At 29.1% G+C, this 17,344-nt stretch overlaps 1 protein-coding gene across 3 annotated transcripts in view; it reads right to left on the minus strand.

Moving 5' to 3' along the window:
- Nucleotides 1–2,537: 2,537 nt before the first annotated feature.
- The window catches only part of LOC107444084 (mpv17-like protein), a 31,118-nt gene continuing 16,311 nt past the window's right edge, over nucleotides 2,538–17,344 (minus strand). Inside the window, exons 1-4 of one of the 3 annotated variants that reach the window (XM_016058163.5) lie at nucleotides 16,692–17,076; nucleotides 9,320–9,390; nucleotides 5,802–5,933; nucleotides 2,538–3,494 (exon numbers count right to left, since the gene is read on the minus strand). In XM_016058163.5, the coding sequence (XP_015913649.2) occupies nucleotides 3,444–3,494; nucleotides 5,802–5,933; nucleotides 9,320–9,390; nucleotides 16,692–17,013 (576 nt within the window). In that variant the 5' untranslated portion in view covers nucleotides 17,014–17,076 and the 3' untranslated portion in view covers nucleotides 2,538–3,443. Of the gene's footprint in view, nucleotides 3,495–5,801; nucleotides 5,934–9,319; nucleotides 9,391–16,691; nucleotides 17,077–17,344 lie in introns of those variants that run through there. The other 2 variants (XM_016058176.5, XM_087160774.1) reach the window with 2 other exon arrangements.

Here is a 17,344-nt window from a genome sequence, read left to right on the forward strand (position 1 = left end):
CCAATTATCATGTTATTAATAGCAAAAGTGATTACCATTTTTGAATGGAACTTTCAATTCCAAAGAACTGACTAATAGTTTTTAACGTAAATAATAATTCATAAGATGCCACCATTAGTATTTTCAATTTTAATAAATAAGCAGCAATATTAAAGTAAACATGAGTTCAATTGTACATGAATAAAAATCATTATTATTGGTTAAACTTTTTTTCCTTACACTATTATTGTAACACGAACCAAAATTTAAACCAAAGTTACCATAGTTTCAAAACAAATCCTGCTTTTAATATTTTGGCACAGCAAAAACACTAAAAAAAGTGTTTACAGTAAAAGGTAGTTCACAAAATTTAAAAAGATTAAAGTATAAAATTTTAGTCACAAAAAAACAATTTTAAAACACAAACAAAAAACGTTTAGGACAACAATAGAATGTGCAGTGAGCAAAAAAAAAGCATACCACCCTAAGCAACTTTTGATTTAATGATTGGATCAGCATGTTCTAGGAATCAATATTAATGGTTCAAAGGGGTGACCTCAAATATGCTAATTAATTAGTGCAGACGATATTTTAAGTTATGAAATCAGACACAAAAATACATTTTCTCTGAATAAACATAAATTTTTTTTTATAATAGACATAACTTTTTGTGGGACCCCCCCCCCCTTGTATTTTGGGGATCAGTCGCATTCTGGGAAATATGGTCTCAATGGTTTGGTCAGGGAGAAAGTTTGGGCCCCTTAATACTAATTTAACTACTTGTGTATTTTACATCTCAAGAACTTTTAAATCAAATTGAAAAATTTTTGCACACAATTATAAACTTTGTTTTCCCAACAATAATCCCATGCAAAATAAATTTTTTAATAAATATTCATTTTCATTATTTTATTTTATAACAGTGGGAAAAAAATTTTAATTGTAAAATAAAAAAAATTTACATCATTATAAGGAAGTTAATTTCAAATGGCAAAATACAAAATTTGAGCGAAATCAGTTGAATAATTTCAGAGAAGTCGAATTTTGAAAAAGTCGTTCTTTTAAAATCTTATCATTAGATCAAAAGTTATTCAGAGTAGTCCGTTTCTTATTTGGAGCACTGTACAATGGTCACAGAAACTAATTTACTAATAATGACTTTCAGGTTTGAACAAGAGACTAGCATAACTTCCTATTATGGTATATCTGCCAACTTATATATCTGTAAACATTTAACTTACATCTTCTTTCATACTAACGCATCACTTTTTAAACATACAAGGTCGAGTAATACTTACAAAATGATATGCAATGAGCAAAATGTTAAACATCAGTAAAAAAATAAAATTACGATATAAATTTTAAACAATCATGAAAAAATTAACTAACATCAACATGGTCACCAACTATAAAATTCAACATCAAAGTAACGTCATTAAGATAATAATACAGACAATTGAGACATTGAATAAAGCGAGCAAATATTAGAATAATTTGAGTTATGATTTATTTTTCTACAAAACGCTTCTGTTAAAAAATTGTCATAACTGAGTTTGTAATATACCTCAGTGAAATCAAATATTATACAAATTAATTTAGTTAAATAATATTAAATGGCAAATAACTTAATCAAGTTTTGTCATATTTATCATTACACATAAAAAGTTTACAACTTATTCCTGAATTAAATCCTTTCGATTATGTACGTTTCTGTAGAATTCAACATTATACAAATAAATTCAATAATATTTTTTGTGTGATTTAGGCTTTAAGCAAACTTAATAGAATGTCATTAAATTAAACATTACAAAAACACCTGAGAATTTTTTTTTTAATTTAACAATGCACAATTAAATTTAATAGAAACATAACAACTCACATTTGTGTTTTAAGAATAGTAAAAACAGCATTTTATATTGCAAATCGCATGCTTTTTTTTAAGTTAGTTTTTTCCTTAAGTTCTTTTTACGTCACTATTTACATAAGTTTTGTACAATCTAATATTATACAAATGAAATTGATAGAGATAAGAATCAACATTCAATATTAATTTAATCAAATTTGATTAGATTACACAAAGATAGAATTTTGCAAGACAATATCACATAAATAAATTTAGAACAATTCATAAGAATTTAATTCTAAATAATTAGGTTAATGATAAGGGTTTGTAGTACTTAACATTACACAAAATAAATTTAATATTATTTTTAACGTTTTAGCTTTAAGCAACTCAGTTTTTGTCAGATTTAAAAGTACAAAACATTTACTATAGTTTACAAAGATTTATCATAGCAAAAATTTCATAGAATTTTGTAATAACAACACACATTTATATTTAAAGAATTACAAAAAATACATTTATAGTTGATAACTGAATACCTTCTGTTAAATGTTTGTATAACAGCATATCATTATTACTTCTAATTTCAAATTGGATGTTAACAATGTTTTGAAAGTCAATAAATTTTTAATTAAACAATACATACCAACAAAAACAAATTTGAACATTAATTTTATTTTAACATAATTGAGAAACTTGTTTTTTTTTTAAAAAAAAAAAAGACGTTTATTTAAATATATAATCGAAAAGATTTTTTGAAAAACAGTGTTCATGATTTTTTGAAGGAAAAAACATAATTGGTAGCTGCATTTCCTCGTTTTAATTTCTAATACCTTAAAGTAGCAAAATATTTATAGGAAAAGAGAATTAGACAAATGTCTGATATTCTTTGCAAATAATTGTATCAAATTAAAGTGAAATACAAAATGAGAAACTATGTGTCAAAAATTTAACACTACTTTTTGTTTTTATAATTTTTCTTTTAGCGACTTATCACTTTCAAGCAATAAGGCCTTTAAGTGTATGAATACATTGTGCAATAAAAATTAAAAAAAAAAAAAACAATGTTATTGAACACAATACGAGCCTTTTAAAGGCAAATACACTATGATCTTTACTTTTTTAAATATTTACAACGATTCTTTACTCAGTTCAGTAATACTTCCGCTATTTTAAAAATAAACATGCACAATTCTAAACTCAAGAAGAAAAAGAATTCATACACTGACTTTCAAAAAAACAAAGAAACATCAAATTTTTAACATAAATGCTTTGAGAAGAAAAAACTGATATAAATGGTAATGAATAGTTAAGAAAAGTAATAAATCTTCATATGGAAGATTGCAAGTCAGTAATATGCCACTTCTGAAATATACCATGACAAAATAAATATGTGGTAGAATGACAAGAAACTATTAATACAAATCATTCCAACTTGTCCACCACTTTTTAATTTTTTTTTTCATTTTGTAACTCATCACTGTCTCATAGTAAAGCCTAAAGCCATCCCAATTTGAAGAGACGTGCGAGAAAATATAGTTGTCAAACAGTCATTATCCTCCTACATTCATCCTTATATCTTATAAAATTTTTGTTTTGGTTCCTAGGTATTAGTTGTTTCCTAAGACGCTTTAACGTCTGAAGAAGTTTCAATTGAATCTGATGTTGGGACCTGTGAAAAAATATATTAATATGAGTTAAGTTATTACATTAAAAAGGTAAAATCCTAGAATAAACCACCCCTTGGAGACTTTTTGAAATCTCGCCAAGTTGGCGATTATTACTTGCATCAAAGTTGTTTTTTTGTTATTAAAAAAAAACACTTTAAATTATTAAAAATTTATTAAAATACTTTTAGTAAAATAAAATAAAAAATAACTTGCAATAAGGTTACAACATATCTCCCCGAAATATCATTCAGAAACCTAGTTTGGCGAGATTTCAAAACGTCACTTGGCGAGAGTTCAAAAAATCGCCAGGGTGTGGGCTGTTCTAGGATCCGCTCCATTTAAAGTTGTTACATCTAAAGTGTTAAAAGTCACAAATTTGATTAAATACGTTAAATTCCATGTAAAAATATATACTCATTTAATGCAAATACTAAATTCAGATTTACACCTTTGTGTAAAGCGTCCATTTAAAAAGACAGATGATATGCTTGAAGTGTGGGTAGTTCGATTCTGATTGGTTGTAGAAACGTGGCTTATGCTTACGTTAGCAACTGTTTCTTCCCTTCTATTTCGAGTAAGCCAAGCCCGTCAAGTATCAATTCTCTTAAGTTACACATTCAATATTCTTTCACAAAGGTTTGAATTCGATCGCTATATATCACGCAAATACAGGCACGAACATAAATAAACTAATTATGCATGGAAGGTACGCAAAACAAAAATATATCACGGTTACAATAAAATAGATAAACAAATAATAAATCCAAGTTAAGAAAGAATTCTATTTTAACCGATTCTGTGTACAGCACGGAGTTGTATTTAATTATTTAACATCCTAACTTATATGGAGAAACTTATCTCAATTTTGACAATCCATTTTCCTTATAAACTTTGTCCAAGAGTTCGAGGATTCAATCCTAGCCGGCCGAAGACTCCCCGTGTAGAAAATGGTGACACGTTAAATCTGTCAAGACGCAAAGTCCTTCATGTTCCCATAACAAATCAAACCTCTGGGGGTACTGAACCAGAAAAGTTTCCTTGTCTTCTGGATTGGTTCAAAATTACTAGGCTACGGAGTTGAACATTAGTAGTCGTAAACCCAAAAATTGGGTCGGCTGTTGTACTAGTTACAATGCCACCCTAGAGGTGACAGAACCAGTTTTATGGATCAGGTCATTGGTACCACGAGAAGGCGACTCGGTTTTGTTTTTCTGGCAACAAATAGCAGAATTAATTTTTTTCTCCTCTATCAAATCACTCAGGACACACAGCAATAGCCCACTAGCTTAATCAAAACAAATTGGTCATTAACTGGAATTTAATTGCAATTGGACATTAATTGTTAATCAACTTATTGTAATTTCTCATCACTCAATTCTTCATTGATTATCTGTATTCACACTTGTAATCATAGATACCGTAGCCTCTGTAACTGGATTAATTAATTATGTCATCAAAACTTAATTTGTTATAACATAAGTTACTTAGGATACTTTTGTAATGTCTTTAATAAGAGGATCTCCTCTAATATTACTTTATTAACAATTGTAATCCCGCATTTGTTACCTATTGTTATCCTGATAATTTTCTGTAATTTTAATATATTTTAGTATGTTATATACTGTTACAATTTGTAACTTATACAATGCATTGTAACTATGTGTAATACTGTAAATGTAACTGTAACACTGATAATTCCTAAGAGGTAACCCCCCTTCCGACTGGTACGCACAACCCCAATGCAATATTTTATTCTAATTTCCTTTAACAGTTATCCAAGTGATGCTATTCCCCCTTAATTTTAATTTATAATTTCCATTTTTAACTTAAAACTGTAATTGCTTTACTTTTGTAATTATTATTTTCCATGTCCTAACCCCTTACTTTTCAGCAAGCTCAGACAGACGAGATTTGTGGGTCTGTAGGGTTGCAGGATTGGCGGGACCGAGCACTCGTCTTCCGGGTAAAGACTGCGTGGTTTCTGTGTCCGGGAATGTAGACAAACTTTGAAAATAAAATTTGACAAAAAATAAAATCTAGACAAATTCAGCTTGTATCGATAGGAAAAGCGACTGAAACCTGTCATGTGATCAGTTGAACCTTCAAAATGTGCGCTGTCTAGCTAATCGGAAAGTGGTCATAATTTTGATTTCATTATTTCATAGCTACATGCACGAAAGGTGGTTAATATAAAGTAGTTTAAAAAAAAAAATAAACGGCCCTAAAGCTGAACAAAAGTAAAGCATAGACTTATATTTCAAAATGTAATAGTAATTTTTTTCAACAACATGTAACAAAATGGTAGCTACCTCTTTTCTCTTGATGAGGCATAAGATGTTAACCCACAGAAATGAAGCACATCCAACGTAGGCCACTCTAGTGTAGGGAGGTAGGAAACAGAAATTGATCGCTTGAGCGGGCAACCAGAAGCAACAACTCACCTAAAAATAAAGTGAATCACTTTGAATGTAAATGAAACAATACCAAAAACATAAAGAAGATTTATTTGCTATCAGAATAGAGTTCTATAACTGAACATGGTTTAGAATATGAGTCTGCAATTAGCTGATCAGTCGAACAAAAGTTCCGTCGTCACATATGAAATGATGCTTTTCTGGCGAATAATATATTATTTTCATAACTGCTGTAAGTTTGCAACAGTTACTCCTTACTGTTAGGTCAAGTTTAGTCTATTTTTAACCACTTCTCCTTACGTTTATTCTGAAAATGGCGCAAAACGTCAATGTGGAGAAAAGACGCAGTTTTGTTTTTCTCCAAGTTTTTCTTTAGTAAAGAAGAACTTGGAATCTAATTTTTTTATGTTTAAAAACTTACTCCAATGCTGCATTATCTGGACTCATAAAAATTTTCAGAAACTGTGAATAAGGCAGTGAATGTGAAAATTTTCATATCGGTAGAAAAATATCGCCAAATTGGCGATTTCGAAAAAAGTTTAATAGCTTTTAAAATATTTAAATTATGTAAGCAGAGATAGTGTTTCACGGCAAGATATATATAGTTTAAAATTATAGCTTTGATTCACACTTTGTTTAAGTGCTTTAAAGGCACTTAAACGTGTTTTTTTTTTTTTTCTTGGCGAAAGAGTTTTGAAAACCTATGTTAACGCTGATTTGTGAAACTTTGTCTACAAGGAAAATAAAAAAGCCATTGATTAAAGGCCTTACACTTGAAGCAATGCGATGACTTTAAGCTATATATATCTGCTCTCTTTGTGAAGAATTATCTAGGCTTTAAAATGTACAAATAACATTCATATTTTAAAAGTTATTAAACTTCTTAAAAATAGATAATTTGGCCATATTTTTCCACCTAGATAAAAATTATCAAAATCTTATTCTCAGCTTTTGCAAATTTTTATGAACCCAGATAGGTAATGTAGCATTGGAGTAAGTTTTTAAATATTAAAAAATTTGACCACAAACGCTTTTTATGTTCACAAAACTGGCCTAGCTCCATATTGACGTTTTGCGTTATTTTCAAAATAAGCGTAGATAGCGCTGTCTTCAGATAAGTTAAACTTAACCAAATAGTCAAAAGTAACAGTTGCAAACACAGCAGTTATAAAAATAGCATATTATTCACACGAAAAACATAATTTCATATTACGACGGAGACTTCGAAAAACAGACTTTGTTGTCATCGAGAGTATTGACAAAAGAAACAAAATAAAAATTTCACTGAACATATAATTCCGGTGTGGTGTTGCTATGCCAAATGATATTGCCCCAACTCCTCCTAAAAGTTTATCAACAAATTTTTGAGACACCCTGTATAATTTAAATTAATAAAAATTTTCAGAATATAATAATGATTTTCTTTTAAATAAATATATAATTCATCGAACAATGCATTGAATTCAATGCAAATTTATGCCTCAACTTTGCCAAGGCTTTTGATAGCATTAATTGAGAAAAAATTTATGTATTCAAGATATGTTGCTTTCCCCTATAAATAACCAATATAATTAAAAGCCTACATGAAAATAGTATTGGGGAAATTTTAGTAAATGGTGCAGCAATACAGAGTTTCAACATCAGAACTGAAGTCAAAGAGGTCTGCGAAATTCTGGAATGCTGTTTAATATAGTTGTTACCGTGAAATTGGTGGTTGTTGACTTACACCGGTAAACATTGATAATCACATTGTCGCTTTAGTAAATTATATACTAGGTCTAGTTAAGTGCCACTACCCGGTAAACATTTGCACGATGTGTCCTACATTGATGTTTTTTTTTAAGGTTCAGTGCCACTGCCTGGTACACATTTGCCGCTATACATTAAACTAATATTTTTTTAAGGTTCAGTGACACTGCGTGGTATACATTTGCAGCCATACTCTACACCAATATTTTTTTAAGGTTCAGTGAGACTGCTCAGCATACATTTTCCCGCATTCCCTACACTAATGTTTTTTAAGGATTTGTGACAATGCCCGATATACATTTGCCGCTATACCCTACACCATACCCTCCAACTTATGAGGATTTTGAAAATAAATATCTCTAGTGGTAGCGAACCAAAGTAGAAATTTTTAAAGCAAATGGATCTCTCATAAAACTTTTATCAGAACTTAAGAATCTAGCCATATGGCCTGCACTTTTATAAGTAATAGTGGACAAGTTACGCTAAAATTAATTTTTTTTAAATATTAAGAAATTAATTTTGCTACCGTCTGAAAAGAAGATTTCTGAAACTACGGAAATTCCGTAGCAGTTGGAGGGTATGCCCTACACTAATGTTTTTTTTAAGGTTCAGTGACACTGCCCTGTATACATTAACCTGTATACCCCTTACTAATGTTTTTTTAAGGTTCAGTGACACTGCCCAATATACATTTACCCGTATATCCTTCACTAATGTTTTTTTAAGCATTGACACTGCCTGGTATACATTTGCCGCTATATCCTACACTTATGTTTTTTTAAAGGTTCATTGCCACATCCCGATATACATTTGCCGGTATACCCTACACTGCTTTTTTAAGGTTCAGTGACACTGCACGATATACTTTTGTCGGTATACCCTCAGTGACACTGCCTGATATACATTTGCAGCCATACCTTACACTAATATTTTTTAAGGTTCAGGGAGACTGCCCGATATACCCTTCACTAATGTTTTTAAAGGTTCAGTGCCACATCCCGATATACATTTGCCTGTATACCCTACACTAATGCTTTTTTTAAGGTTCAGTGACACTGCACGGTATACATTTGTCAGTATATCCTTCACTAATGTTTTTTTAAGCAGTGACACTGTCTGGTATACATTTGCCGTTATACCCTACACTTATGTTTTTTTAAAATTTTAGTGCCACATCCCGATATACATTTGCCTGTATATCCTACACTGATGTTTTTTTTAAAGGTTCAGTGACACAGTCCGGTATACATTAGCCAGTATACCCTAACACTTAAGTCTTTTTAAGGTTCAAGGTTCAATGACACTGCCAGGTATACATTTGACTGGTACTCCAAAACTGATGTTTCTCCTAATCTATCCTCAGCAGATATTAAAATATCGAATAAATATAATAATTCCAACGAATAATTTAATATCAAATTTGATATAACAAATATCATGGACATTCACCAAAGCGAATATGTGATTGTTGACATTCACCGGTGAAAGTAAACATTCTCTTGATTTCGGTAACATAGTCATTGACTCGACAATGCGATCCAAAAACTGGATGATCCAACTTATACTTAAAAATTCATTTAATAAAAATAAGTTTTATTAAATGAATAGTACTTGTAAAAGTAAAAATGTTGTATTGTACAGGAAATGATGTAAAAGTAACTTACTGCATATGTACTTAGGAATTTAGCTTTCAGTTCAGCAAAAACATCTTCTTTGCCTTCCAAAAGACTCATGCCTGAAATATTAAATGAATATTATTATTATTGTTATTTCAATTTTATTTATTTACTTATTCATTTTTGTACTGAAAGAACATTAGCAATTTTTTTCCGGTAAACTTCTACTAATTCAATTTAAAAACTGAAACTGGACAATATAAATTACACAGCTGTCATATACATTTTTAAATTCGCTATGAAATTGCAAAAGCGACAATGATACAAGAGAGACTCGTAAATTTAAGCAAGCAATCAATGAATGCCATGTTAAGTGTGCAGCTCAATTTTTGAACTAAATATTGACATTTGAATTTATCAATTGAATTGTAGTCAAGAAATAAAAATTTAAATCTATTAAATACAGAGTATCCAATAAAAAACAGACCCACTTTGAATAACAACTATAAAACCACGATTTGAGGAGGGGGAATACTGCATCATCATTATTAGAAAAGCAATATATTTTGAGAAATGAATCTTGTTCAAACAGTTTAAAGTTTTGCCACTGTATCTCTAAGACAATTGAACCAGATTAATAAAAATTTGTGCACAATTGTAAATGTCGTTTATGTAAAAATAACTTCATGCAACTATATTTTTTGGATTATTATTTTTTATTATTTAATAAGGGTCAAATAGTCAAAAACCTTTGTATGTTAAGATTTATAAATTTTTACTTCAATAACTATATAAGTTTAAATGAAAAAATACATAGTTAATGAAGTAAATGTTCAATGAAGATTTAACAAAACCGGTATTGCAATCGGTCAAATAACTTCCGATAAATACAATTTCAACGTACAGTTTCTGGAGCAAGTATATATTTTTATCAACATTTTCCTCTACTAAAAAAACTAAAACCACGAAATAAATTCAGGAAAAATTAATAGATTTAAACATTTGTTTAGACCTTTATTAATTATTTTTATTTGTCAAATTCAAATAAATTTGCCTAAATAAAGCAATTCTTTATAAAGCTTAAAGTTCATTCTCAGACAAAAAAAAAAAAAAAAGGATTCTACCTTCAAATTAACCTACAGAAAAATTATATCAATACAATTTATTTATTTTTGAGTACTTTTGCTTCATTTTATTCACTTAGAAGTATGTTATAAAATCTAGTTACCGAATCTAAAATGTAATATACAAGTATTTTTAAAATATTCTCGTAGCCTAACTATGCAGCTAGGTTTAATGAAACACATTTCAAAAACTAAATGAAATAAGAAATATCCAATATTTTAAAAAAGTGCGTTCAGATAATTCACCATTGGTAAACATTAAAAAAAAAAGAACGTTTAATGAAAATTTTGCATCAAAGGGTTCAAAAGGAAAAAATTATGATCGCTTAAAATTATGATCAATGGTCACCCATTGGTCAAATGCTTTTTTTTTCTGGCTTCGCCACAACATTTCAAACCATGGATTTCAAAAACTGTCTAAATTGATGTTGGTCGTCGGATTGGTTTTCAAATCCTGGCTATATACGTGTTTCAAGAAGTCGCAAAATACTTTCCTTCTTCATTACTCATATTTATATTAAAATCCCAGGCAAGACAGCTATTATAAGTTAATAATAAAAAGAATATTAAAATACTTTAAATTATTATTAAGTAAATACATTAAAAATGACTAATGGTGAAAATAAAAAGAAAAAAAGAATTCTAAAAAAATTTTCAAACAGCAGCGGTCGCCATAGCAACGCATGCAATGACGACGCATGCGCACTGTTTATTATTACTCTTGAACACAGTTGAAAAGTGTAATGACGCCCAAATAAGGTGCTCCCGCCATGAAACCCAAAACAAGACCCGTTTAGCCAATGGGTAATAGATTCCCTTATTTTTCTGAAGAAAACCCTTAAAAGTAATTTAAATTTATTAAGCTTATTATCTTTTAAAAATATAGAACTGGCTTATTAACAAAAGTGCAAATTGTTTATTAAAAAGTTACCATTCCGTGGCTTAATACTATATAATTAGTCATTGGCAAACCAAATAGTCAGTTGGCTAATATTTGCTATACAGTATTCGTCCAATATCATTGTTATAATCCTTAGAGGATAGAACACTCGCCCCCATTGAGGTGACCCAGGTTTGAATCCCAGGGTAGACTGTTCTATACGAATTTTGCTAGTTACTCGCACTGACCACAGTGCCGACATAAAATATCCTCAGTGGCAGGCGAATCATGGGTTAGAATTCCTTTGCTTTCGGGCTAACCGTGAGAGTTTTTCGAGGTTCCCCTCTCCATCTAAAGGAAATGCGAGTTAGTTCCATCAAAAAGTCCTCGACCAAGGCTAATTTGTCCGGAGCTGATCCAGGAGTTTCCTTGTCTTATAGATTGGTTAATATTACAAAGCTACGAGTTAAATATTGACAGCGGTAAACTCAGAATTGAGTCGGCTGTTCAATATTATAATACCTAATTCTTCAGAGCAAAGTTTAACACATTAATGATATGAACACAGAATAAAAGTATTAATGTGTATTTGTAATGTTCTTCAGTCGCTGAATTTAATTTACATGGTAATTTACAATGAATTTGCAGTAGTGTTTAAATTATGAATTCAAATTTTCAGTTTTTAATACAAATAATACGATTTAAGTTATTTGTTTGAGACTACCTGCAAAAAAAAAAAAAATAATATTCATAACTTGTGATAAATTGCAGAATTAAGTGAGTAATATTATCCTATTTTCTTATCCGTCAAATGTTTATTTAACAATTCAATGTCTGATAAATGAGGTGCCGAAATATTTGTCTCTTAAGTATGTTCAAGAACAATGATTGAACAAAGTCATGGTAGACTGTTGAGATTTTAAAGCTTTCCCCTCCTCACCCCCCAATCCAATTTGCCCCTTCGAATAAATAACATAAAAGCACATTTTTAAATTGCTTATAAAGCAAATAAAAAAGTATGCAAAGTATGAAACATTTTGTCAGTTTGAAAGCCTGTTAAAGTGTTTGTCCCAAAAAAAAATTTTAGATTTAATCAAGATGTTCATAGTTTAGTTGCTTAAAATATATCATACCTGAAAAGTCATAGATGAACTATTTTTTTACTTTTTATAAATGATTTATTTCTAGAAAACAACCAATAATTCGGGGTAAGACCGGATACTCATGTAAACTTACTGCAGAATTTAGAAATACTAATTTCAGAGAAAAAATTAGCATACATTTCTATTTCATACGACAATTTAAAAATATTATGCATGTAATTTACATGTGGTGTAGTCAAGGTCGTAGTCAGGGGGGAACAAATGTATCGGGGCCCGGAACTGTTGAGGACCCAAACGAAATTTCTTACAAAAAATACAGTGTTTATTAGGTAATTAATTTCTTAAAAAAGAAAATCCCAGAGAATTTTCTTTATATCTATATAAAAACTACAATTTATATAAAGGGTCTTCAAAAATTCTACAAAATATGAAAAATTAGGGTTTCTGTAATTTGAGGAAGGGATCCGCAATATATTTTGTCCTGGGGTCTGTAAAACCTTTGTTAGCCTTGGATGTATCTTTCTTCTTACTCAGTTGTATTGCAGGTTTCGTGGGCCCATCATAGACTCGCATCGAGGGAGTGGGGATAAGACAGGGTAGTGACCCAAGAGCAGAGGTTACAGAAACGTAACAGAACAGTACTACCACTGAATTTTGTTAAGATTTGAATATTTTATAAATGCATAAGCAAAACTAAAAAAAAAAGAATTTAATTGCAATAACCAATAATTTCGCCATGATGGCAGTTGGAAATAGACCGTTCGTATCCCAATGAGGTGAAGCGGGTTCGAATCCCAGCTGTGACTGGTCGATGAGAATTCCGCATCCAGCTGGTACCCACCATAGTGTTGACCTAAAATATCCACAGTGGCAGATGGAACATGGGCTAGAGTCCCCTTGCAGTCAGGCTTATCGTGGGAGATTTTCGTGGTTTTCCTCTCCATGTAACGCAAATGTTAGTTCCCTTAAAAAGTTCTCCACGAAAGCAAATTTCTCCCGATACTTGATCCAGGAGTTCCCTTGTCTTTTGCATTGGGTTCATAATTACAAGGCTATGGAGTTGAACATTAGTAGTTGTAAATCCAAAAAATTTTGTCAGCTGCTTAACGACGGTTATAAAATGAAATGACCAACAATTAAAGCTAATTTAAAAATAAAATGACATTACAGAGTAGACGAATTTATCTACACGGGCTCCATGAATTAATCAACAACAACAAGCTAAATACGGTATATCATTCTTGACAAGTAAAGTGTAAGTCAAAGTTTGACCGCTATGAAACAGAAATAATTTCAACGCAATCGAAGAAGTACCCCACTCTTCCCTATATGGGTCATTCTCACAAAAACAGTCATTTTCATGTCCCCAGTATATTTTATGTTTGTTTTACAACTTACGAAAAAAAATTTTTCAGGGAAAGTGTCCTTCAGAATGCAAGCTAACAAAAGAATAAAAATAAAATTATCAATTTTTATTTTTTATTAATTTTAGGTAATAAAAATATACCAATATGTCATTCCCTCACTTGTCCCCACTGCTGATTTAAAAAAAGAAAAAAATTGTTTCTGAAATAATTTTTTTTTTTTTACAAATTTGAGTTTTTTATTTGAGAATATTGAAATATAGAATTCAGAAAATAAATTTTAAATTTAATTTCTGATAAAAATATTAACACAGCACTATTTTAAACTTTGTCCCCAGTGTTTCGCGTCATTCCCTCACAACAATGTTCTTATCACCTGCAATCATCTTAGAATAAAAATATTTTAATAAAAACTTCAGAAGTTAACAACTGGCATCATAGAACAAAATTGCAGTATGTTTTCCATCTTCAACTTAAAGAAGCTTTGCTGTGGAATAAATTTGAATGAATCAAACCAGGTAAAATTTTTTACATTTGTCATTCCCTCATGTCGTTTTTTAGAGTAAAATAAAATACAACTTCATCGAGAAAGTGGATAATTATATGTTGCTTTCTTGTATGAATATAATTGTATGTGATTGACTTCAGAAATTAATAAAGCCTAACTGTTATTTTTAAATTTTATTGAATTCGTCATTCCCTCACTAGTGTATAAAGTGAGGGGATGACGCTGAAGTGAGGGAATGATTCAAGATGAGTATATTATTAAATTTGTTTTGTTCAATCGTGCCAGCCAATTTTATTTCCCAAACCTGTAAAAACTATTAAATATATAAGACTAAATTATAATAAATATTAGATATACTTAGTATGTTATCATTTTCAAACTTTAGGTAGATATAACTTAGATAAAAACATGTATTAAAATAAAATATCATTCCCTCACTATTAGTGTCAGTCCCTCACTTTTTAAATAGTGAAAATAATTAATTTACTAATTAATTAATTTGAAAAATAAATTAATAAATTGATTTATTAAACTAATTAATTTATTTATTAAATTAATTAATTAATTATTAATTATTATAAATTAATAATTATAAATTAATTATTTAAAAAATTAATTAATTTAAATATTAAGTATAATTTATAGGATGTATACTTTCTTTATAATGCCATTACATATTTCTATTAATATAGAAAGTTTCAGAGCTTTTTATTCACTTTACTTTTCTGGGATTTTATGAACTGAAAAATGACAGTTTTCGTGAGAATGACCCATATATTCATGAAGCCAACTTCGTCAATAAGGTCATTACTTATTAAGTTTATTTTTTATAAAAGAAAATAACGTGCACGCTGTTAATTTCTTTCTGAAAAATAAAATTATCATAAATAAAAATAAATTAAATTGTTCCATGTTCCTTTAATGTAACTCAAAAATTTTTTTAAGAAATGTACAAACATTACAGATAATTTAAAAGGAAAAAATATTGTTAAAATTTTCAAAAAAAAAATACTTAATTTGCTCATCAACCACAATGGATTTCAAAATTCGCAGCAGTAAAAATTCACGTAGTTGTTAGCAATTAATAAAGATTTATTTTTTAGAAATTATAAAAAGGTTTTGGAAAAATAAGGTATTTTTTTAAACAAAGTAAAGACCTAAATCTTCTAGAGTTAAACATCACTTAAAAAAACATTTGCTACTCATACAGCGTAAATAATAATGAATCGATTCTTATTATAAAATATTTTTAAAGTGTGGTATAAAGATAAATTTTAAAATAAAATTTTATAAAGATTTTACTAAGACTTAAAAACATTATTTGGTCTTTTTTTTTTCTTTTTTTTATAAATATTTTATTTATTTATAGGTAAAGGCTGTCAAAATTGCTACAAGAATTCTACAACAAATAATAGTACATGAATAAACAATAAGTATACATCATATAAGTTTGTATATAAGGGTAAATAAAAATTGAATAGCTAACACATATTTGCCAGCTTTTAACAAGAGATTTTTCTAAAATGTTCATTTTAGAGCAACAGTAATGTTATTCCTTATACAATTTTCTTAAAGTTTTATAAATTCGATTTTAAATTACTTTAACACACACAATAAATTAATAACTGAAAAATCTTAATAATCATAATAATCATAAATTTAATTGCTGATGAAATTTAAAACTTTTAACTATCTAAATTATTTATCAAGCAATAATTAATTAAGTAATAAAAGAACAGTAAAAATTAATTCGCCACTAAAACTTATTTATTTCCAGTAAAAGGTGAGTGGGGTAAATTTTGATTAATTATGTAATTTTAAATGTTTTACTTCAAAAATTCTGTTAACCACTTCATCATTACCACCACCTTCAATAATATGGGGTGCAAGACCTTATAGGTTGGTAATAGGAACCATGATAATGGCATTTTCATATTCATTTTCTACGAAATTTAGACTAAAATAGTGGTTTTAGGACGATTTCGGATTAAAACAGTGAAATGAGGAAGTGATTTCGTTCGTTCCTTTGCAAAATAAAAAATTTTATAAAATTCTGTTCGGTTTCTATATAACGTGCGTTATTTCTTAAAATTCTCAGCAAATGATGCATTAATAATTCCTCAAAAAATACATTAATTTCCTAATTATATATCGCACCTGGAATACGTTGAATAAATAGTTAAAATAAATATTGTTAGATGGCAGCACAAGTTACATGCGTAGAAAATTTAGTAGGGAAAAATTAAACTTTTTGTTTACATTTTTCAAAATGTAGCTTTTAAGATTAAGCTATTGCCCACCTGTTTGTTTTTAAATAATTATAATACTAATAACTTTAAACAATGTCACTAATCAATAAAACTATAATTATCTATCTCAAAATCATGATTTGTACGAGTATATTTGTTTACAAACACGTGATATCGTAAAAAATTTCTTACCGGTAAAAAACATTGCCGTTATAACTGGAGCACCTATTAACTGATCAACAATTACTTTTCTCATTGCTCGTATTCCAGATCCAGGTAAAAAGAAGTCTAGAATCCTGTACCAATAAAATAGTGTCGGTCCGATACCTACAATACCCATTGTAGCATAATTTCCAACACTTTTCCAATCCATGGATTTTTTAGTAGGATCAACTCGTAGTAATATTAATTGCTGTGTAACTTCGGCAGCAATATACAATGAACCAAAAGAAACCATACTCATAAGAAGTGGTTTCTTCTGAAATAAATACTTTGTTTTACTTAAAATCGACATGGTTAACGTGTTGCTTATCAACGTAAATAGGCAGAAATAGAAGATGGGGAAAAAGTTCGCACTATGCTAGACCAAATGGGGAAAGTTTTTCCCTTAAATTTATCTGCAGGATTGTAAATTTTTTTATCAGTATTTCTAAGGACATTAAGATAACACATTTTTAGCGTCTTAAGGATTATACTGATGAATTATTGGGTTATGTTATTAATTATTTTTCATTTTAATAAATTATTTGATATTAATTTATAATCAATAATAGTTAATATATAATAATGTATGATCAATATTAATTTATAACTAATCAATATTATTTTCAAAAAATAGCACGATA

The sequence above is a fragment of the Parasteatoda tepidariorum genome, chromosome 4 (genome assembly GCF_982258835.1).
Source record: "Parasteatoda tepidariorum strain Cologne lab strain chromosome 4, Ptep-v5.0, whole genome shotgun sequence".
Taxonomy (NCBI): Eukaryota; Metazoa; Arthropoda; class Arachnida; order Araneae; family Theridiidae; genus Parasteatoda; species Parasteatoda tepidariorum.